Below are 23,235 nucleotides of genomic sequence, written 5' to 3' on the forward strand. Positions count from 1 at the left end.
GGATTTAACCCTGCTCAAAGCGCTGAGCTGAAAACAACCTGATGCTTTTTCTTTTGCGAGTCAAGTGTCTTTTGCTTTATTCCTGGCTTGTTTTGTGTTTTGTTTTCCCGCGTGTACCTGTCTTGTTTTGTGTTTTGTTTTCCTGCGTGTATCTGTCTTGTTTAGTGTTTTGTTTTCCTGCGTGTATCTGTCTTGTTTAGTGTTTTGTTTTCCTGCGTGTACCTGTCTTGTTTAGTGTTTTGTTTTCCCGCGTGTATCTGGCTTGTTTATGTTTGGGACATGACAGCGTTCTGGGATCTGTGTTCACCTGTCTGGGCATCTCTGAGTAACGTTTTGGCACAAACAAAAACAACTGTCAACAAAGTCATGGTGGATAAACAAAACAGTCCAGGCGTGCTGTGCGAAAAAAATACATGACCCGCTAAGATGGGCGGCTTTGTTTTGATAGCATCTCCTAAATTTCCCTCAAAATGTCCTGTTATGTACATTCTTTTCAAACTTTCCTTTCTCTCTCTCGTACCCTCAGGGCTGCGGAGCCTGCTTGCTTTTGGCTCCCTCCCTCCTTTACCTCATCGCTCTAAAAAGTCTCGTGCAATAATTATTCATGCCGAGACCCTCCCCGTTCCGGTCTGCGATTGGTTCCCTGACACAAGACGCTGCTGGCCCCGCGGCGCTAGAGCGCTGTCATTGGCTGATGGCGCTGCCTTCCTCTCCCTCTCCCTCCCTCTCGCTCCGTGACGGCACGCACGCAGAACTGAGTGGCTGCTCTCTTATCGCGCTGTGCTTGCTGCTATTGCTATCCCCAGCGAGCTGCTGCCTGTATAAGCCTGCAGGCCTCAGACAAGAAGAAAAGTTAGCAGCGGTGCGGAGTCAGTGTCAGTCACCTTAGCCGTCGCTCGACAGTCTCTAGTCTCCTGTTCTTCAGTGTGACACTACTACCGGCATGATTCTGTGACTTCTATTTTCTTCTTCCATTGCTTGGTTTCGGATGTCTGTGTTTGGATACTTTGGTGAATTGGCGTACGACATGCCGTCTGCTACAGTTTCACGGTAAGATCGCTGTGTTTAGGGTTTGGTTTGGCTGAGTGAAGCCGGGGTAAACACACGTATCACTGTGCTGTTAGCGGGGTGGGCGTTTCCACGTGGGGTGTCAGGTGTAATGCAGGTGACTCTCAGTCTCTCTCTCTCTCTCTCTCTCTCTCTCTCTCTCTCTCTCTCTCTCTCTCTCTCTCTCTCTCTCTCTCTCTCTCTCTCTCTCTCTCTCTCTCAGGCTCTCTCTCTCCGAGTCAGGCTCTCTCTCTCTCAGGCTCCCTCTCTCCCTCTCAGGCTCTCTCTCTCTCTCTCTCTCTCTCTCTCTCTCTCTCTCTCTCTCTCTCTCTCTCTCCACCGCTCTCTCAGAGATCTCTCTTGTGTGTCAGTATTTTCCATGTCAGGACCTTTGACATTGTTACTGAAAATTTACTGAAGTTTGGTGCTTGTAGAATATGATCGTATATACATATTGTCACCTATTACTTCACCTGTTGCTTGTAGTACACAGTTAGGTTGCATGGTTGCCTCTTGCGTGTGTCAAAGCAAGTCACTGTACCGACTTCGATCAGAATCATAAGACACTATAGGGAAGCAAGTCACCGAGTAGAAGGAGGGGTAAGGTGGGGGGGGGGGGGGGGCAGGGGTGATGGATGTGTTTGACTCATGACCATGCCAGCGCGTGTCAAGTCAACTCGTCAGTCCTCGTCTAAGTCTCCATCCTATAAACAAGACTTAGTGTCGGTGAAAGCTGGTCGAATCTGGTCTCAGTGCCGCCTGATCAGTCAGTCAGTTATTGTATTGTCTGTCATTACAGTGTCAGGGCTGTGTGCCCTCGTCTCACTCGTCAACCCTCGTCTAAGTCTCCATCCTAAACACTAAAGACTGAAAAGTTAAAGTCGGTGAAAGCTGGCTCTCGTGCCACCCGATCTATCAGTTATTTAGTCAGTCTGTCAGTGATGTTTGCTCGTCTGCCTAGCTCCTCCAAGTGTCACAGTTCATCCTAAACGAGATTTAGTGTCGGTAAAAGCTGGTCCCAGCCCCGTCTGTCAGCGATAAAGCCCGCCACACTGACAGCCAGCACTACGACAGGTGAATGATGCACTTGTTTACAGAACCTGCACTGTCGCTGTGTGTGCATGTCTCTCTCACTGCCGCTAGACCAGCGCCGCTCAGGCACTACCTGTTGCTTTTCCTCTCTTTTTGTCCACGCCCCTGTCCCTTTCTCTTCCACCCCCTCCTTCCCTTCCTCCACCCCGCCCCTTCTCACCTGCAGCCTGACTGCTCCTCCACCGTCCCCCCCTCAGTCTCCTCCTCCTCCGCTCACCTGTGCGTGCAGTGCACCCACCCCCTCATCCCTGGCGGCATATCGCACCGCACACGGATACATGTCACTGGGCCGCTGTCGCAAAGCCGCACGAGGGCTTGGCTGGCATTGCTTGCACCGAGAGAGAGAGAGAGAGAGAGAGAGAGAGAGAAGTTGGCATGATGACATATTTTGGGCCTTGGAGGAGGAAGAGAAAGAATGGTATGATGAGAGAGAAAAAAAAACCACTTTTAGGCTTTGGAGGAGAGAGGACTGAGAGAGACTGGCATGACAGAGTCAAAGAAGAGAGAAGACTTCGAGAGATTAAAAACGTTTAGCCCTTGGAGGAGGCGACTCGTAGAGGAGATTGAGAGAGACCGGCACGATGATTAACAACTTCGGCCACTTTTTCACGTGTCGGTAGAAGCAAGGAGAGGGAGGGGGGAGGGGGGGGATTGGGCCGACCGAGGAGCCAACCAAAAGTTAACATTCAGACGACTTTGACGTAGATCCTAAGCTGATTGAACAGTGGCAGAACCCTCCTTGCGTCTCCCTCCACCAAACCCGGCTACTGCCGCCGGCTGTCCAATGATTGCGATCGACCCGCGTATGGACTCCGTGATGGCGTGCTGAAGATTCGGGACTTCGGACGGAGCGAAGACGTTCGGAGACTTGGCCGTGTGCTCAGTGTGTTTGCATACAAGACGTGTGTGTGTGTGTGTGACTGCGAGTGTCAGCCAGCCACCGGCTCAGTGCTGAGCACAAGAGAGTCGCCGAGCGTGAGCGCATCTCACACCTAGTATACGGCGCTGGCTGGAGGCGTTGGTGTGGCATTTGGTGCCATTACAACTTCAGTTCGGAGTCACTTCAGTTCAGTCAGTGACTGTCAGCCAGCTTGGAGTGTTTCACGGTGTTTAGACTGTCAGTTTTCGTTGAGTTCTTGGAGTGTATGTGGTCTTGGTGGGAGTTTCGTTTGGATTTATTGAGACATTGTGGTTGTGTCACCATGGAATTGGTGAGTTTGATTAATTGGTTTGCAATACGGGTGACGAAAGTTTATACTTGTGTCTGTGCGTGTGTGATTCACAGCTTGTTCGATTATTTGGTGTATTGATTGTCTGTTTGACTTACTTTGACATTGTTGAGTTGTAACAGACATTGTGGCACTACGTCTGTTTTTAGCCTTTTCTTCCCAGATCGGTTAGTTGCTTTTCGATAAGATTTATTTTGAAATATTCTTGGAATGTTTTGGAATCTACTTTTCTTCGTTTCACTCAGTCTCCCGTGCGCACACGCACGCACGCACGCACACACACACACACACACACACTGGCAGTCGCAGGCTCTTTTTCTCTTCCTCCTACTCCTTTTCCCTCCTTCTGCTTTATCCTCCGTGTTCCATTTTCCGAACTGCATCGAACATAGCGCAGGTACACAATCACTGCTATCCCAGCCGTTATCGGTGGTTGCGGGGAGGGTGTTTGTGTGACGTGATACCCTCGCTGAGAAACTGGTGTCACACTGGCACACGCAGTCAAGCGCGACAGGGAATGATGCTCATATCAAGTTGTTCGGCTGGCTTTTTTCCCTATCGCTCACAACTCTTCGTCTGTGTGCCACTGTAAACTTTATTCCGCGTTGCTTCGGGCGCTCTCTCAGCCAAGTTTACAGCGTTTCAACCTCACCTGTTTTCGAATGCCTGGCGAAGAAAAATCCCCAAATAGATCACCGTGAGAGATATGGGGCAGGCAATCTTGCCTTGAGGCACCGTGACAGCTTTCTAGAATTGATCGAGGGATGGGGGGGGGGGGGGGGAGAGATACTAAAATACACGCGCGCGCGCACAACACGGCACACACACACACACACACACATACACACACACACACATACACATACACACACACACGCACACACACACCCACCTCCCTTTCTTTTTTGGGAATCAGCAACAATGAATAACATGATTTCACAGTGTGCCATCGAGATAGGCGGGCCTGACTATCAACAGGTAGGAGTCGGCACGATTTCAAGCTATTGAACTAGGGGAGCTAATCGAGTCTACTGCATTGCGCTTGTAAGACATTGGTTGCTTCCCTTTGCCTGTGGAGCACAATGAACATATCCCTGCTTTGTAGAGGGGTGGCTACATTGTTGGTTTACTGTTGTTGGTTGTTGTGGGCTTTTGTTTGTTTATTTGTTCCTTGATGATAATTGTTTCTGTTTGTTCCTATTTTACTCCTATTCAGAAGGGAGATTGGACTCAGTGATATTTCAATCAATCAATCAATATCAATCAATATGAGGCTTATATCGCGCGTATTCCGTGGGTTCTAAGCGCAGGGATTTTTTTTATTTATTGTTTTTTAATTTTTTTTTATTTTTTTCAATTTTTTTTTTAATGCAATTTATATCGCGCACATATTCAAGGCGCAGGGATTTATTTATGCCGTGTGAGATGGAATTTTTTTTTACACAATACATCACGCATTCACATCGGCCAGCAGATCGCAGCCATTTCGGCGCATATCCTACTTTTCACGGCCTATTATTCCAAGTCACACGGGTATTTTGGTGGACATTTTTTATAGATCTATGCCTATAGAATTTTGCCAGGAAAGACCCTTTTGTCAATCGTGGGATCTTTAACGTGCACACCCCAATGTAGTGTACACGAAGGGACCTCGGTTTTTCGTCTCATCCGAAAGACTAGCACTTGAACCCACCACCTAGGTTAGGAAAGGGGGGAGAAAATTGCTAACGCCCTGACCCAGGGTCGAACTCGCAACCTCTCGCTTCCGAGCGCAAGTGTGTTACCACTCGGCCACCCAGTCCTACTTGCTTTTCAAGCGGGGTAAAGCCAAGCATTGTGGGTGCACAAGTCTATGTTGTATGCGTCGTGCCACTTACCGAATGACATACAGCTGCTCAATTAAGAGAGCTTGGAGGGAAGGACTGGGGGAGGGGGAGGGGGTAGCAGACCTGTTTACCCTTACGATTTTGGCGTAATTTATTACAATTTTCTGCAAAAAATACGCCATTCCGCTATCCGTGTCAAGACTACGATTTTCATAAATGATAAAAATGTTAAAAAAAAAAAAAAACTCTTTTTTTTTCTTTTTTAAAAAAATTAATTCACATGTTTGGCATTGTTTTTTTCAATGGCAAAATGGGGTGAAAAAGCACAGGACTGACCAGAGATCATGTCTGTCTGATGAGACGCTGAGAGCCTTCTAGTGGTGAAATCTCGCCCTCACCGCTCATTCGGCAAGCGCAAGTACAGTAGAGAAGCGCTTGACACACTGAAAAAGGCCTACTACGAGCAAAAGAAAAAGAATCAGTGATGCATGTGCTTTTGATGTGATCTTCTTTGAAATTATGATGACTACAAAAACTGACTGATGTGTTTTGTTTGTGAATGATGGATATATGTGCATGATTGCGTTTCGCAGACACAGTTGTCATGTGCGTTGTAATTGGCGACGAATGCTAGATGATTACTATTTTTGTGCCAGGATTACTATTTTTGGGGCTGAGCATTACTCCAAAACACTTATGGGGGTAAACAGGTCTGGGGTAGAGGACTGGGTGGACAAAACTTATACTCTTACTTGGTTCAAGAAAATTGCACTGACATGGAAAAGCAGCAGATTTCAACAACAACAATACAGTGGACCCCCCTTTTAAGACCTTATTTTTCTTCAGATGTTCTGTTCATAACCTCTGTGTATTTACCTCCATTTTAAGCTCTCCTTTTAAGACCGAATTTTATCAGATTTTTGGAGGTCGTTGTAAAAAAAAACACCCAAAAAACCCGGATAGACGTCTAACTTTAAGTACTCCAGTCAAAAAGTGCAAGGAAATAAACAGCAATCAATTGTGTCGTGTTGCCTGACACTCCAGTGAACAAGTGTATTGAAAAGAAGCAGCAAACTCATCATGATGTGTTTTGTGTGTGCAGATTGCTAGAAGCCGCAGCCTGCCCGTGGTGCAGTCATGTCTGCCCCAGCCATGGCGCTGCCTGCCTCTGACTCCCTCCCTGTGGCTCTGAAAGACAAGAAGACTTCCGGGGACCACACACCCAACTCTCCAAATATCAACTCTAACACTGCGGAGGCTGCAGCCACAGAAGAGACCCCCACCACCAGAAAACCCACAAGCAAGAACGCCACCACCCTATCTAAAACGGAAAACACCACCCCCACCACCACAAAGACCACTATTGTCATAAAAGGGAACAGCAGTTCAATCAAGACTTCAGAGGTTGAGGCTGCTGCAGAGGATTCAACCAGGACCAGGAGCCGGCCGGAAACGAGAGGTCGCCGTGCCCTGCGCTGCAACCACGTGGGCTGCACCTTCTCCACCACCGTCAGCCAGGAGTTCACCCACCACCAGAACACGGCGCACACGGAGAGCAAGGACAGGGAGGAGGCCAGCCAGGACACTCCCATGCGTAGAGCCAGCACCCGACAGAAACGCTCCACCAGTATCTCCTTGGTAGACTCAAAGAAGCCGAAAGCCGATCCCAAGAAAGTGGACATCGTAGTCGTGAAAAAAGCGTCCCCTGCTGCTGTGGAGAGAGGCCGAAGTCTGACCAGAAAGCCCAGCACTAACTCTGCGAGTGGAGAGGACTTGGTGATCAGTCACGGATCAACCTCTACCACCACCACCCCTACCTCCAGTAAGAAACTGACCGTTGCTCAACTCTCTGCTGCAAACAACAGCAGTTGCGGTGTGACCAAGAGAATAGTTGCTGCCACTCCGCCCTATGTGGCCAGCACCAGTGGTGCCATAATCACTGCTCTGAGTAAAGACTCGGCTAATTCTAAAGAGCCATCAACTCTTGACTCTGCTAAATCAAAAACCACTGAAGAGGAGAAGGACACTGCAGCGCCTCCGCTAGAGCCGCTGTTTACCATGATCAGCACCAGCAACGGCCCGATGCCGCAGGACATGTCCGGCACCAGCGAGGACGAACACGATCTGAGCGAAGAGGGGGGACGTCTGATCATCGACGATTCCACCCTCGGAAACAAGTCTTCTCTCATGCTGCCCACGCGTTGCGGCAACATCCAAAATCGCACGTACATGTGCGACGAATGCAGCTACACTACCACCTCCGCTCAGCAGAGTCTGCGTCACCAGAAGAACGAGCACGGACACGACTTCATCATCTACGAGTGCGACATCTGTGACTACGCCACCAAATACAAGCAGAAGTTGCCGCGGCACTACAAGTTGCATTTCCCTGGCACCATGCCTTCATCACTACTGGATGTTAGCACGGTCAGTGTTTATGTGTGATGTGTGCGTGTCTTTGTTGGTCTCTCTTATCTGTTGTTTGGCGCGTTTTTTTAATTATTTTTTTTATTGATTGTTGTTTTTTTGGGGTGCGGGGGTCTTTTTTTTAAGTCAATACTATGGACTTGCTTTTCAGTACAATAAAACAGGTTGAGCTTTTTCCATTTACCTTTGTCTGGACAGAAAAAAAAGAAGAAAAAGAAAACATTAATTATATTGGTGGCGTATGGGAGGATTTTATTTGTTTAACAATAAATAGTTCTCTACAACTTGCTACAGTGTTATGAATATTATGGAAAATAATAAAAAATGTAATGGTATGGTCTATCCACAGAGCTCTGAGAGGTCGCTATCACCTCATCCACCAGCATCCAGTAACCCTGTAGTGACGTCCACCCCCAACCCCAGCACCACCGCCCTCGCCCCCATCTCCTTCCCCACCGCAACCCCGGTTATTGGGGCCTCCACCCCTACCTCCAAGCGCTCGGCTTCCGACGCTGGCTTCCTTCCCACCACCCTCTCTGTTCTTCCTGCGGAGGTCATCTTGGAGGATGGGGAAGATGAGGATGGTGATGATGTTGACGATGAAACCAACGGAAGCGTAACCCCGCCCCCAGACGTGGCTGAAGGGGGGGACCTTCTGTCGGTGTCCCCCGTGGCTCCGCCCACCAAGAAGAAGCGGAAGGATGTGTCACCTGACAAGTATTTTGAAGTGAGTTGGAATTTGACTTTTTTTTTTCCCCCGAGTGTTTGTGTTGTTGTTGACAGTTTGATGAATTTGACTGAAATGGATGAGAGAAGATAGTCTGAACGCTTTGCTTTCCTGTTTTTCTTTGTCAACTGCTTTATAAAATAACTGCTAACCAAATGCCAATTTCATCTAGATATTACTAGGTTGCGGCAGTCAAATTTTTTTTATGAATTGAGAGTGTATGTTTTGGTGTATCTTTAAAGAACAATAAAAAAACAAGCAAAACACACAAAAAAGTAAGTGGATACCTTTATTAGTTCCTGAGATATTGGCATTTTAAGATGTACGCCGTCGCGATGCGATTTAAAACTGAAAAATAGGGCAACTTTAACAGCACAAAGCTACTACAAAGTAATTGCTCAGTCAATTCAGCTTACGAGAATCAGTTCTCAGCAACCAGGAATAGAAAGAAATCATTGTTCCAGCACTCTAGTCACATATTTGTTTTACCAGTAAGCATTGAAACTTTACGAAAAACAAAGCTGAAAACAAACCAAAACTGCCCGGGGGGGCAAGTTTAGGCCATCACAGATTTGAAATTATTGACAGCAGATATCTGAAACTGTCAGATCTTCCAAACAAATATATATAGAACATGCCCAATTTTTTTCAAGACATTATTGGAATAACCTTTTGACTTATTAATTGCCAAAGTCAGGAAAAACATCAATTTGACCGGCGTCCGGCCGGCAGTTCTACCAGGTACATATATGCAAAGCTTCATAACTTTTGAAATACTTGGAGTATATAAATGAAATTTTGAGACATGGCACATTCTACGTTTATCTACATTCTTGCATAATGTGGGATTGATAGCTTGAAAAATATGGAAACTAAGAATTTTTTTTTTATAAAAATATGAAAAAGAGTTGGCATGTTGCTGTCTGTACACAGATAAAAACTGTCATAACTTTTGAACGAATTGATGGATTTACCACAAATTTGAAAGCAAAGAAGAATCCAAGTTTACTATCAAGTTAAAGTACAATACTCCCTTGAATGGAACCCCTTCAGCACAAAGGACCCCCCACCCCCCCCCCCCCCCCCCCCCAGTACATATGTGCAAAGCTTCATAACTTTTGAAATACTTGGAGTATCTAAATGAAATTTTGAGACATAGCACATTCTACGTTTATCTACATTCTTGCAAAATGTGGGATTGATAGCTTGTAAAATATTAAAATATGGAAACTAAGGAGAAAAAAAATCATAAAAATATGAAAAAGAGTTGGCATGTTGCTGTCTGTACACACACAAAAACTGTCACAACTTTTGAACGAATTGATGGATTTACCACAAATTTGAAAGCAAAGAAGAATCCAAGTTTACTATCAAGTAAAAGTACAATACTCCCTTGAAAGGAACCCCTTCAGCACAAAGACCCCCCCCCCCCCCCCCCCCCCCAAAAGCTAGCCGGAAGCACAGTCATTTTATTTTGCAGCACATTTTCAATCACGTAGGCCTTAAAGGCACGATACGTTTGTCCCAAGTTGTGTGGTGCTTCCACGATGAACGCACGCCCTGAAGATGACGATGGGGCATGCCTTCTAAGTAAGGTCCAAGGATGTCTGTGTCACACAGTGAAGAACTTGAAGACGCATCTTTCTTTGCATTTGTAGACACAAGCATGTACCGAAGTCTTGCAACAGGTACATCCGGAAACAGTTTGTTGAGAAACAGTGCAGCTTCATCATATGTTTTGTATCCTTGATCCCTCAACAGCAACGTCTGGAGTAGTAGTTGATCCCTGAGGACAACCGCAGGAAGCTGCCTTTTCCATTTGCCAGAAAAACAGCCTTCAGCTGTTCAAACACTTCACCCTCTGCACACACACAAAAAAGCCAGAAGTTGTAACAATAAATACAGTGTGTGTGTCCTGATTCTTTCTGTGTCACTTTCAGGTTCACTGCCAAACAGTGACATTGCTTTTGAATGTGTCATTATAAATCTGTGCTTGCCTGAATAAAAAATTGTTGAAGAAAAATGTTAAAAAGATAATAACAAAAAAAAGTGACATTTTATTTATTTTTCTTAATTTCTTTTAAAAGTTTCATTATTTTGACTTCATTCAGTGAAAAGAATATTGTGCAGTCTATCTGTTTGTTGCCATAACATTTTTATTTATTCACAGCGAAGCGTATCAATTCGTTAGTTTAAATGTATCACGTCGTACAACACAAAACAAGGTGCGGATCGGACGCATTATGGTGATTACCTCCCTTGACCGAACAGACGCTGTCGATTTGATCCAAATTACAACGTAATCCTACCACTACCTTTAAAAAATAAAATAAGACAACTCCAAAAGACTCTAATCTTTTGTGTTAGATGTGTATTTTTGTTATAATAATGTGTAAATCTTGGAAAAAGTCATTTTTATCGAACCGACCGCCACTTCCGGTCTGATGAAACTTCTTCGAACATCGTGTCCGCAAGCACTCGCTGAAAGTTTTGATTTCTGCAATACTTTTCCCAATATGTGCAAAATACTACAACAGATACCTTCCTACATCATTTTTCTAGCATAAACTGAAACAAAAAACCAGTAAACTTACCGATTCCACTTGAATTGTCCGTCACAATCGCATCCGCGGCGTCACTTTCTTCACTCGCCATTTTGTGACTGGCGAATTCGAACATCGCGGACGGACCCTTCGTTTTGATTGGCTCGCTTGCCTTGGACACGTCATGAATACATTAACCTAGTACCTCATTCGAAAGGGTACGGATTCAGCTTCATTTTTCTTGAAGTTAGGATGCGTTTTAGGTGGATATTTTTGTCAGAATCGTTGAAAAATACTCAACTTTTGTAGAAAAATCTATTTTACGCCCATGCTTTTAATTGGAAGACAACTCTACTTTACATCATTAAAAACCTCATTCTTCCGTGAACACTTTGATACTAAATATAGGTGTGTAGGTCGCATGTCCAACACAAGCCAAGGCCGCGAAACAAGCACACGAAAATCTGTACACACAAAGGCTGCAAACATGGCGGTCCAAAATGCCGCGAGCAGCGCAACACATGGGTTTTTATTTTTATTGCATGAGGTACACATTTAATCAATTCAAACAAAACCAAGAGTATTGTAAAGATAAAAGATTGTTCTTCAATTTTATGTTTAGTAGGCAAACATTGGTGGATTAGTGACTGAGAAATCATTATCGAAAGAAGACCAAAAATAGGTGATTTTACACATTGATGGTCAGTTATCAGGGGGTGTGCCGCAACCTAGATATTACCCAAATCAAATCAAATCAAATCTAATCAAATTAACTTTAAAATCTAAACAACAAAGTGACTGTTGTAAGATGAACAAAGTTAAAAAAACAAAGGAATACTGTACTCACCGATACAAGAACGACACAAGACGATACGAATTTTTGCTTATGAAAGCTTCATCAGGAAAAACAAGAACACAAAAGACAACAAAAAGCAGACGCTACACAAATCTAAGAAATTACATTGGTGAGAAATTACGTTAGTGAGTGAGATAAAGTTCATTCTGAGGTTATTAGTTGACACCCAGAGTTAGTGGTGACAGCTGAGATTTATGTTTTATAAGGATTGTGTAAATGTAACAGTATTACCTGAAATTAACCTACCTGTAATTTCCCTGTGTGCAGGTGGCAGAGGAGGTATCCTCCACCAAGTACGGGTGCGCCAAGTGCGGCAACGTCTACAAGTGGAAGAAGTCGCTCAATAAGCACTGGAAGGAGAAGCACGGAGGTGACCCCGGAGATCAGAAGTTCACACCTCCGGGCATGGAGATCCTGCTCCAGCAGAACAACCACACGCAGACGGAGCACCGCCGCTGCTGCCACAACACCCTCCTGGAGAGGATCACCGTGAAACAGCGTCCTAGCTCCAACACCAGCTCCCGCGCCGAGACGCCACAGAACTTTCTCAACGGTCACTATGGTCAGGACGACGAGATGGACGGTCCGAACCCCATGGGTTACATGCCGACCATCCCCATGGGACCCTTCGTTCTGGGCACCTCCAGCCAGCCCGTCTTCCCCAACTCCAACGTTCGGCAGAGCATGATCGCCAACCTCAACGCGCCCATCCCCTCCTCAACCTCCTCCTCTTCCAACGTCCTTGACCTCTCCAGACACAACGGCATGGACGAGACCGACAGCGTGGACGACGGCGCTAAGCCTCTGGACTTCTCCGTGCAGCGTAGCGACGAGCATTCCGCGTCCAGCCCAGCCACCCCGCTCATGAGCCACATCTTCAGCGGTCACGAGGCTACGGCTGAAGAGGACGAAGAGGTCAGCGCCCTGAACCAGTTGACCAAGGGGAGTGTCCCTGGCAAGGATATCCTCAAGTGCCCCAAATGCGGCGAGGTGCTCAAGACACAGACGGCCTATAGCAACCACATGGCCATGCACCTCCACTCTTCCAACAAACGCGTGGCCAAGTGTGGCGTCTGCTGCAAGCACTTCCCCAACAACGACTCCCTCAACGTTCACTTCATGGACCAGCATCTGGACCTCATCGCCTCACACAAGGTGAGCAGTCTTTGCCTTTAGTGTGTTTGTCTGTCGTTGCTGTCTTTTTGAAGAAAAAAAGTTTTATTTTAAGCTGCACGATGATAGTCTTCCAGTTTGTATGGAAAGTACATTTCTGTGTTGCTATTTATTTACACCTCAGATTTTGTTTTATTACAAGCAGTCTGTTTTCATCTCCGAGTATATATTTAGATTTGTTAAAAAAGACAATTATTTGCATTACTAAAATTTCTGTAATCATGCTGCTTAAGCAGAGGGAGTCTTAAAATGGGGGTAATTTTACAGAAGTTTTGAAGAGAAAGTCTGAGAAAGCAAGGGCTTATAAAGGAGGGAGTCTTAAAATGGGGGTGTCTTAAAAGGAGAGTGTCTTAAAAGGAGAGTTCCACTGTAATGACAATAAGTCCCAGCACACCATAAAGTATTTGCCCTTTCTGTTAGGAGGCCATTCAGAAGATCCCCCACGGGCTCCAGCAGACGTATCACCTCCTGAAGATGCCGCTGCAGAACATCCCCAAGCTGTCCAACCAGGAGACAGAGGACCCCCTCAAGTGCAACATGTGCGACTTCACCGCCAAGTGGCCGGCTGAGCTGCAGAAGCACGCCGTGTCTCACTCTGACGAGCGCCCCTTCGTGTGCATGGTGTGCGGCTCTACCTACAAGTGGAAGTGGGACCTGGTCAAGCACTTCGAGAAGGCCCACTCCAACCTGCCCAACCCCTACAAGCGTCGAGACGCCGGGGCCGCCAGCAACGTTGAGCAGAAAGCCACCCCAGAAGTCCCAGCCAGCGCGATGTCGCCCCACGGCCACGACGGCTACGAGATGGAGGAGGGAGAGATCGCTCCGCTTGAAGGCAAGGTACGTCATGGCAACGGCAGTGTCGACCTTTCCAACTCGTTCCTGTTCGACCAGACGTCGCAGTCCCAGGACGAGATCAGTGTGGAGAACATCCTGCGCACGTCCCAGCAGGCCAGCCTGATGATGAGTCGCCAGCCCAACTTTCTGGACGGTCCGGACGACCCCCAGCTCTCCTCCTCCTCCACCAGTCCTCGCCCCGACCTCCAGAGCGACGCCTTCCAGATCCTGGACGTGCGCTCTCTGCAAGGCATGAACCTGCCCACCAACAGCGGCCTGCTCTCTTCCAACGGGGACCCGCACAGTGGGGATGATGACGCATCTCGACCCATCCGGCTAGCCCTGGCGAGAAACATCCAACGTCGTCAGATCGGAGCTGGCATGCCCTACCCCCTGCAGAACATGCGGCCCAAGCCTGGCGGCAAGCCCATGAAGGCAAGCTACAAGGGATACAAGACGGTGGAGAACAGCGAGTCCTCTGACCTCAAGTACCAGTGTGTCCTCTGCGACTACAAGGCGCGCTGGCCATCCGAGATCATGCAGCACATGAAGAACCACTCGTCGGAGAAGCCGTACGGCTGCCCCAACTGCACCTACCGCTCCAAGTGGAAGTGGGACGTAGTCAAGCACCTCAAGCGCTGCGGAGGCGGCACCATCAAGGACGTCATCGACTACTCCAGCAAGCCGGTGGTGCGCGACGCCCCGCCCAACGTTATGGTCACGCCTGAGGGCGGCATGGTACAGTCGCAGCAAGCCGTCAGTCCAGCTCCCAGCTCCGGGGAAGAGGGTGGTCCCACACTGCCACAACTGCCTGGTCTCACCGGCGACGGTCCGGCGTCGTTCCTGCAAGCTCCCCCCTACCTGGTCTCCATGCCGACCTCCGCTGCTGCTGTGGCCAGTGCAGCCGCCAGCGCTTACAGCAACGCTCAGGCTCAGGCTCTGGTCAACGCTCACCTTATCTTCCAGCGCATCCAGGCAGCCACTGAAGCCAACAACTCTGCCTCTGCAGATCACAGCTCTTCCCCTTCCCCCCCGCCTTCTGCTCAGCAAGAAGACGGTGAACCGCAGCAGCAGCCGCCGCCAGTGGTGTTCAACAGTCTGATCAACGAGGGCCAGCACCACTGCCTGCTGTGCACCTTTGTGGCCAACAGTCCCGCTGAGCTGCGTCGCCACCAGGTGCTGCACTCTGACGAGAAGCCCTTCATGTGCGACGAGTGCGGCTACTGCACCAAGTGGAAGTGCGACATGAAGAAGCACAAGGAGAAATACAAACACAACGGGCCCATCAAGTTCACCAGACCAGATGCCAACGGACAGGATGTCTTTGAGTCGGACAGCAAGGACGCCCTTCAGACCAAAAATCTCCAAGCTGAACAGGGCTCCTCTGGGAAGAAGTCGCCTTCCCTGCGCGCCAAGTTCCAGTGTAAGAACTGCCCCTTCACCACCAACGAACTGGGCGACTTCATTTCCCACCGTCGCAAGCACCAAGGGGACAAGGCCGGCGAGGAGAGCCGCCACTCTCCCGTTCCCAATGCAGCGTCGGACATGGACGAGGCGAGACTGAAGCACCCCAGAAAGGCCATGAAGAAGTATACGTGCCCCAAGTGCAGCTTTGTGTGCGTCAAGAGCACGGAGCTGCTGGAGCATCAGAGGCAGGCCCACGGCTCCCACCGCTGCCCCTTCTGCAGCCAGAGCTTTGAGAAAAAGGATTCCTTCCTAGACCACCTCATCATCCACCCCGAGTTCAACAGCAAGGAGTGGGAGCACTTCTTCATGCACGAGAGCGAGAACGAGGAGGACGTCAACAACAACCGGGGTCAGGAAGGCAACAATTCCGTGTCGGTCATGGACACGGGATCTTCCGCCAACACCATCGACCTCACCTCCCGCAACACCCCCCCTCCCCTCCTCCTTGCCAACGCCCCTTCCCCTGCCCTTGACCACAACCTGCCCTGCGAGTGGTGCGAAGCTCGCTTTGCCAACGTGGTGCGTCTCTACCACCACGTCCTTGGCACCCATCCCAGCCAGGTGCGAGAGCAGGAGGCGGCTGAAGGCGTCGCCATGCCGGCAGCGGGCAAGCAGAGCTCGCTTCCCTCTAAAGAGCTGCTGAACTCAGCAAACACCACAGGGGGAGACAACAAGGTGAACTCAGCAAACAGCACAGGGGGAGACAACAAGGTGAAGACGCACAACAAAAAAGGGAAGAGGAGTCCGTCGCCCGCCAAAGTGAACGGGAAGATACAACGCAGTATGGAGTGGGCGGTCAGCGATCTGATCAAAGCCCCGACCATCGTGGCGCAGTTGGGGCAGCCCCAGGTCCTTCAGCTCCCATCACAGCTGGCCACCACCTCCGCCACCGCCTCCTCCAAGCCAGAGATGGGTCTCAACCTCAGCACCAAGAAGTCGCCCTTCACCGACATACTGCAGTGCAGCAAGTGTTCCTTCAAGACGCTGAGCATGGAGAAGTACCGCCAACACTACATGGAACACATCGCCGCCGAGAAGCAGCTGGCCCAGATCCGAGGCAGCTCCAAGAACGCGCACAGTAAGAACCTTTCCGCCGCTGTTTTGGAAGAGCTGCGCTGCTGGTTCTGCGGGGACCTTCAGACCTCGTACCTGGAGGTGTTCCAGCACATGCAGGACAAGCACCCGAAGAAGCTCAACGATCGCCCACGGCAGAAGGACGCCCTGGTGCAGAAGATCGTCCAAGAGATGCACAGCAAGACGTCGCCACTAAAGTGAGTAGAAACCCGAAACTTGATTGTGTGTGTCTGTCTCTCTGTCTGTCTGTCTGTCTGTCTGTCTGTCTGTCTGTCTGTCTGTCTGTCTGTCTGTCTCTGTGTGTGTGTGTGTGTGTATTTGTGAGTGTGTGTGTGTGTATTTGTGAGTGTGTGTGTGTGTGTGTGTGTGTGTGTGTGTGTATTTGTGAGTGTGTGTCTCTGTGTGTGTGTGTGTATTTGTGAGTGTGTGTGTGTGTGTATTTGTGTGTGTGTGTGTGTGCGTGCGTGTGTGTGTGCTTGCATTGTATGGATTGATATCTCCAGATTATAAAAAGACCCAAAAATACTATACTCACGTGCTGGTACACCATAATAACTCATGTACATCATACATACATACATACATACACAACAGAACGTCATCAACATGTCTTGTGTTGCAGGGCGAAACCAGCCAAAACCTCTCTGCTCAACACTCAACAGTCACCCGCCGCTGCCACCAGTAGCAGAGACCATCAGGTGATCGCCAGCAAGATCCCCAGCTCGTGGCTGCGGCAGAAGAAGGTCCACACCTACAAGGGCACGCCGCTGGCAGGCTACAAGATGGGCAGTGAGCTGTGGTACAAGTGCATCATGTGCAACTTCATGGACCACAACCCAGCCCAGGTGTGCAACCACACCCTGAAGGTGCACCGCGACCTGCCGCACAAGTACCAGTGCAACCACTGTCCCGAGAGCTCCGAACAGGTAAGAGATGCAATTTTTGTTGTTGTTGTTGTATAGTTGTCAATAAACAGCAGTCGGTTCAGTTGTCAGGAGTGATGGGAAAGGGTGTGTTGATACAAGAAAGATAACGTGTAATGTCTCCTTCTTCACCACAAATCTTGTGAATCTCTTTGTCTATTATCTTTGTATTAATTTTGTCATTTATTTGCTCATCCTGTTTATTTATGTACTCTTTTTCTTTTTGCTTATCAAGTCTTTGTTGTTGTTGATGATGTGCAGCTGCAGCAGTTGCTGAAGCACCAGCAGCTAGTCCACTCTGACCAGCAGCCAGACATCACCGTGCTCACCTATGAGGAGCTCACGCTGCCCTTACAGAAACAGCCCGACGCTGCCGCGCTCATCGTCCACAGCTGCAAGTCTTGCACCTACAAGAGTCGCACCAAGCAAGAGATGGACCTCCACACCTCCACCTTCCACTCCTCACCCCCCACCTACGTGTGCGACCACTGCCCCTACACCACCACCATTTTGATGGACGTGTACGAGCACACCCACACCCACGACAACACCGGCAACCCCAACCCTATGGGCTTCAAAATCGTGAGCACCTCAGCCCCTGCCCCTGCCGCTCCCGCTGCTGTCCCTGTTCGCACCATCAAGCAGGAGCCTGCCTCCTTCTCCCCGCCCCAGGCCTCCACCCCCGTCCATGGCCCCTTTGAGTCTACCCCACTTGACCTCACTGCCGAGACCGACCACTCCAGCGACAAAAACCGCAGCAGCAAGGAGACTTCACCGGTGACGGAGAAGTCCGCTTGTTCTGTGAAAAATATGGAGACTGACCAAGACGTAGCTCCCATGGAGAAAGCAGCAGCAGCGACAAAAACAGAAAAGGAGGTGCAGAAGAACGCAGAAGCCAAGACGGGTGGCAGCAAAGCCAGCACGGAGGGAGGAGAGAAGCCGACACGGGTGTACAAGTGCAAGCACTGCCCCTTCAGCAGCGGCACCAGCTTCGAGTTCCGGACCCACTGCAGCTTCCACGGCCTGAAAGGGCGCTACCAGTGCGACCACTGCAGCTACAGCCACCAAGAGCTGGAGAACCTGGTACACCACCGCCAGCTCCACAGCGAGGAGCCAGGCTTCAGCCCCGAGTACAACCCTCCCCCCAGCCAAGAGGAGGAGTCTCAGGAAGAGGACTCTGGTTCCCCTGGCTCCGCCTCCCCGCTCCAAGAGACCCTGCACTGCCCGGAGTGCCCATACCGGGCCAACGCACGCAAGACCTTCAGCCAGCACGTGGACAAGCACGGGAGCAAGCTGCCCTTTATCTGCGATTTCTGTGATCTCTCTGCCAACCTGCTCGTGACCGTGGTTGAGCATCGCATGCTTCATGACGACGAGCCCGACTTCAAACCCACACCCAAGGATGACAGCCTGGTGAACCAGGAGTACCCCAAGGATCATGTGACGGGCGAGTTTCAGGCCAAGCTGCTGGACTCCCGTTCGGTGGAGGAGACGACCCAATCCGCTCCAGCCGACGCCCAGTCCCCGCCCTTCAAGCTGTCCATCACGAAGAAGCTGTACAGCTGCGCGCACTGCCCCTACGTCAGCGGTAACCGCGGCGCCTACGACTTCCACCAGGCGCTGCACGGAGGGTCGGGCTGCTACACCTGTGAGCAGTGCTCGTACCGCACTCAACGCTGGAGCCTGCTGCTTCAACACGGTCGTCTCCACGATGAGCAGTCCAAGGTCGCGCTGACACCCACCGAGCATGACGACACTGACAGAGGCAACCATGACTCGTCCAAAGCCAGCAAGACTGACAAGTCGGAGGATGGTGAGAAAGCTTGTCTTTTATCATCATCTGTTAGGATATTGAGTTGTTAAATGCTTTGTTTTTCTATTTTTAAGATCTGTTCACTTTGTGAAACTGCTTTTGGGGTAAATTCTTTTCAAGCTTTTATGAATCAAGTAGGTCTTTTTGAAAAAAGAAAAATACACATAATCATATAGTTGATTACCTCCCTTAGCCTGTAAAAAAGAAGTACCTTCTTCCTAGTAAAGTGAAAATCGGTTGCATTCTCTCTCAGAATTTCAACACGTACTGAATTCCTGTTACAGACAAAGGAGATGACTCACCAAGCAAGGAGGCTCCGGGCAACAACTCCAGCTCTGCCTCTGACTACGGCAGCCTGACCAACGGCGACTCGAGGAACAACAACAACAACAATAACAACAATAACAGCAGCGGCAGCAGCGGCTCAGAAATGCAGTGCCAGCGCTGCCCCTACAGCACCACATCGCGTCTGGCGCTCAACCAGCACACCAAGCACCACTCCGGGCCGGGGGAGGCGGCATGTCCCTGCTGCGACTACGCCTGTGCCTCCAAGGACCAGCTGCTTGTGCACGTGCAGGTCCACTTCCCCAGCGCCATCATCGACATGGACTCCCTCCAGGGCATGCTCACCACTCACAAGAAAGCCGAGACGTCTTCACTGAAAGAAGGGAAAAACCTTGTGAGCAAGGTGAAGGAGGAGAAGAACGCTGACGAGGGGAAAGACTGTGTGGAGAAAGTGGGTGAGGAGAGTAAGGAGGGAGATGGGGAGCAGAAGCCGTGCAGGGTGTACGCCTGTCGTTACTGTGAGCGCGAGTTCCAGGAGAAGAACTTGATGATTCAACACGAGCGTCAGCATCAGGGATGAATTGATAAAAAGAGAAGCTGTGTTAACTGAATTGTGAATATGAACAGTGTGTGTGTGTGTGTGTGTGTGTGTGTGTGTGTGTGTGTGTGTGTGTGTGTGTGTGTGTGTGTGTGTGTGTAAATATGAAGTGTGTGTGTGTGGCAAAAGTAAATGTGAATTGTATGCAGAAGTAAATGTGAATTGTATGTATTGACAGAAGCTGTATAGTCCAGAGATATAGTTGGGAATGGAGAACTTGCTGTTTTTTGCAACAGCGACAACTGAATCAATTGTCTTCCAAGCAAAGATCAGTAATCTTCCACTGTGCACCCCTGGTGTTGTTCAGTGAAACATATCAGCGCACAGATTGTGTACATACTTTTATAATACTATTTATTATGCTTTTAAAATGTATCATTATGATAAAGGACACACTCTCAGTGGTCAAACTGTTGAATTTGCAATTTACATTACGTTTTACTTATTGCCTTATCTAGCAAAAGTCGCAACAATGTATGTGGATAAAGTTTTGGCTCTTGGTATCTCACAACAAAAACATTCCGTCTTCCGCTGAAATTTTCCTCTTTTTGATAATATTGAGTTTTGTACATAGGTTTCATTGAATCTTTACCTATATATGCTTGATTCCATGAATTATTCATTCCAGTTTACATGTCTGGGTTTTTGTTTTCCTTCTTCCAGTGATCATGTGAACAGAATTTTTCTTAATGACTGCTACAAAGTTTGACATTCCAGATTCTGTATACCTCATTAAGCTTGAATGCCTTGCACTCGTGAATTCTTGGCCACATTGAAAATGGCATTTGACATGTGATCTCTTAATCAGATTGATACTAGATTTATGTTCAGTGCCCAGAAATGGTACAGAAACATTTGTCCTGCTTATCTTCAAGGCAACCGATTGTGAAAGTGAACATGTGTAAAAAGCATTTATATATGTATGTATTAATGTGCTTTTGAAGTTGATTTTGTATGTCACTTGTTCTGCCAATGTATCAGTTCTCATCGTTGATGTTTTGGTTTGTTGCTACAGTCAAACTTGTCTGGTCGTGAAAAACTGATATATTGGTGCTGAATGCAGTGTATAACTATCTTGGCCTTCTTCAGTGATAAACGTTTCACAGGATTTCTGTGTTGGCAAATGATCAAGTGTTTCAGGTGTGGATAAGTATCAAATTTGACAGACTTTCATATATCACAGATTGTGTCAGTGACAAAACGGTGATGGACAGCAAAGTTTGTTCAGCCTGAAAATTAGGGAGTGGTGGCCCTAATGGCATGCTCAGCTTCTGTCCTGAACTTTTTCCGTGGCACAACGTCTGATGAGACGGTTGGATAGCCGTGTACTGATCAGTGAGTGAAGTGCGTTTGCTCTGTGAAGGAATCGTGGTGGTCCTCGCTTTGCAGACCGGACTGTTGCGCTGTCATCTCATCTGTCAACAAAGACCCTTGATCATCCTGTATCGTTTTGTGAGTGAATTATTTCACATGCCGTGCTACGGAATGCGTTAAATGTGGATTGGTGCTGACAATCATGATTATCAAATTCATCAGATTTTCACCTTGCACCTGCTGAGTTTATTCTGTTCAAACTGAATGCTGTCGTTTTGAGAACTCTTTGAGAAATAACAAGAACTTTGCAAGTTTTAATTCCCTGATTGCAGAAGCTCATGCTTTTCGCAGGCAGCGACGAAACTTGCTTTTTGTATGAGATGGTGCTTTTTACCCTGAGAGAATTGGACTCTATGCTTATGCAATATCACTGTGGACCTGTTGTTAGTACTTCAATAGAGGACTGGCCCACAGGTGCACATGCACTGCTAGTTGGGCATCAGGGATATGGTAGGCTTTCAGTAGAGGACTGGCCCACAGGTGCACATGCACTGCTAGTTGGACATCAGGGATATGGTAGGCTTTCAGTAGAGGACTGGCCCACAGGTGCACATGCACTGCTAGTTGGGCATCAGCGATATGTAGGCTTTCAGTCGGAGAAAACCACAAGATCCCAGCTCAGTGTTTTGCTTCCTGGAGGAAACAAGAACAAGTCAATATATCATCAGCAAAACACTTTGTGAGGCTGATCTCTGGTTCAGTGGTTGTGACTGTCAGGACTCGGCTAGAGAAAATCCACACATTCCACAGACCCTCAAGCTAAACAGTCATAAACTCTGCCAAAATGATTGTGTCCCTCAAAAAAAAAACTGCAGAAACGAGGTGTTAGCGCTGTTACTACACACAGGTTCCCATCCTCGGCACTTGAGGAGAAATGTTGTTCCATTGTCTTTACATTGCTATGTGCATGGACGCAGAACTATTTTTTTGATTTTGGTCAACTGTGCAGTTCTGTATAATTATCTGTACTGATTCGTAAGTTTTTATACCCGAAGAATGTGTTCATTTGGATGTGGTGGAATGCCGGTAACGAGTTTTGTGTTAGAAGGCAAATTGATGTGAAGACATGTACACCTGCTTTGGGCAGAGGTAGTGATGAAGACAGAGATAAGATCATAGTGTTTGACATTTTTGTGCCAGGTGTGTTGATTACATCAAAATTCAAAGCACAAAAAACTTAATTTGGGAGATTTTTGCTGTCCCTATACTCTTTTTTGTACCTGCAATTGAATTCATGTTATATTTTTATAGACAACTTTTGATAATGGTCTAGAGAGAATGGGAGTAAAACACTTTTTATTTAGCACATTACACTTTACAGGTGACGCTAGTAAAAATGATTAGTTAATTTGTTTTCTTGATTGCAAATTGATTGCAATTCTCTAGAATGCAAACAAAAAAGGAAGTAAACCTTTGGGGGTAGTGGGGATGGGGGTTGTCTTCAATCTATCTGGCACACTGTCTTCAATCTATCTGGCACACTGTCTTAGATGCAGCTTCAACACAAGGTAAATGTCTTCACCAGGCATGTCTTTTACAGCCCAAATTTAAATTTGTGGATTTCGCCATTGTGTGTGATCTAGTCATCCAAGAAACCACAATCCAGATCAAGTACGTTCATACATCGTTCAGTCATGTGCATGGCCAGAGAAGAATGGCATGCGTGTGCACATTATGCTATGCGTGTGCACATTTTGCTATGCGTGTGCACATTATGCTATGCGTGTGCACATTATGCTATGCGTGTGCACATTATGCTATGCGTGTGCACATTATGCTATGCGTGTGCACATTATGCTATGCGTGTGCACATTTTAGATTCACATGCTCCACCCAAACGGAATGCCATAGTGAAGTGCCATTTGTGGAACATGAAATGTTTTGCTGAGTAGACAGCTTTTCCACGGACAGGATGGCTTCCAGTTTCAGAACTCTCTGCTTGCTAAG

At 48.1% G+C, this 23,235-nt stretch overlaps 1 protein-coding gene across 3 annotated transcripts; it reads left to right on the forward strand.

Annotated features, from left to right (window-relative positions):
- The first annotated feature begins 775 nt into the window (after positions 1-775).
- LOC138961301 (uncharacterized) lies at positions 776-23,235 on the forward strand. Of its 3 annotated transcripts, XR_011454150.1 has the most exons (9): positions 2,800-3,350; positions 6,297-7,621; positions 7,971-8,348; positions 12,015-12,902; positions 13,341-16,492; positions 16,918-17,221; positions 17,480-19,031; positions 19,316-21,702; positions 21,835-23,235. XR_011454150.1 is itself a non-coding variant. In XM_070332911.1 (8 exons), exons 2-8 carry the CDS (start codon positions 6,332-6,334, stop codon positions 19,894-19,896), a joined length of 8,145 nt encoding a protein of 2,714 aa, XP_070189012.1. In that variant the 5' UTR covers positions 776-1,050; positions 6,297-6,331; the 3' UTR covers positions 19,897-23,235. The 3 variants fall into 3 exon arrangements, 2 of the variants coding, with proteins under 2 accessions (XP_070189012.1, XP_070189006.1); XM_070332911.1 differs by lacking the exon at positions 2,800-3,350 and adding an exon at positions 776-1,050 and having other exon boundaries at positions 19,316-23,235; XM_070332905.1 differs by having other exon boundaries at positions 19,316-23,235.

The sequence above is a fragment of the Littorina saxatilis genome, linkage group LG1 (assembly GCF_037325665.1).
Source record: "Littorina saxatilis isolate snail1 linkage group LG1, US_GU_Lsax_2.0, whole genome shotgun sequence".
NCBI lineage: Eukaryota > Metazoa > Mollusca > Gastropoda > Littorinimorpha > Littorinidae > Littorina > Littorina saxatilis.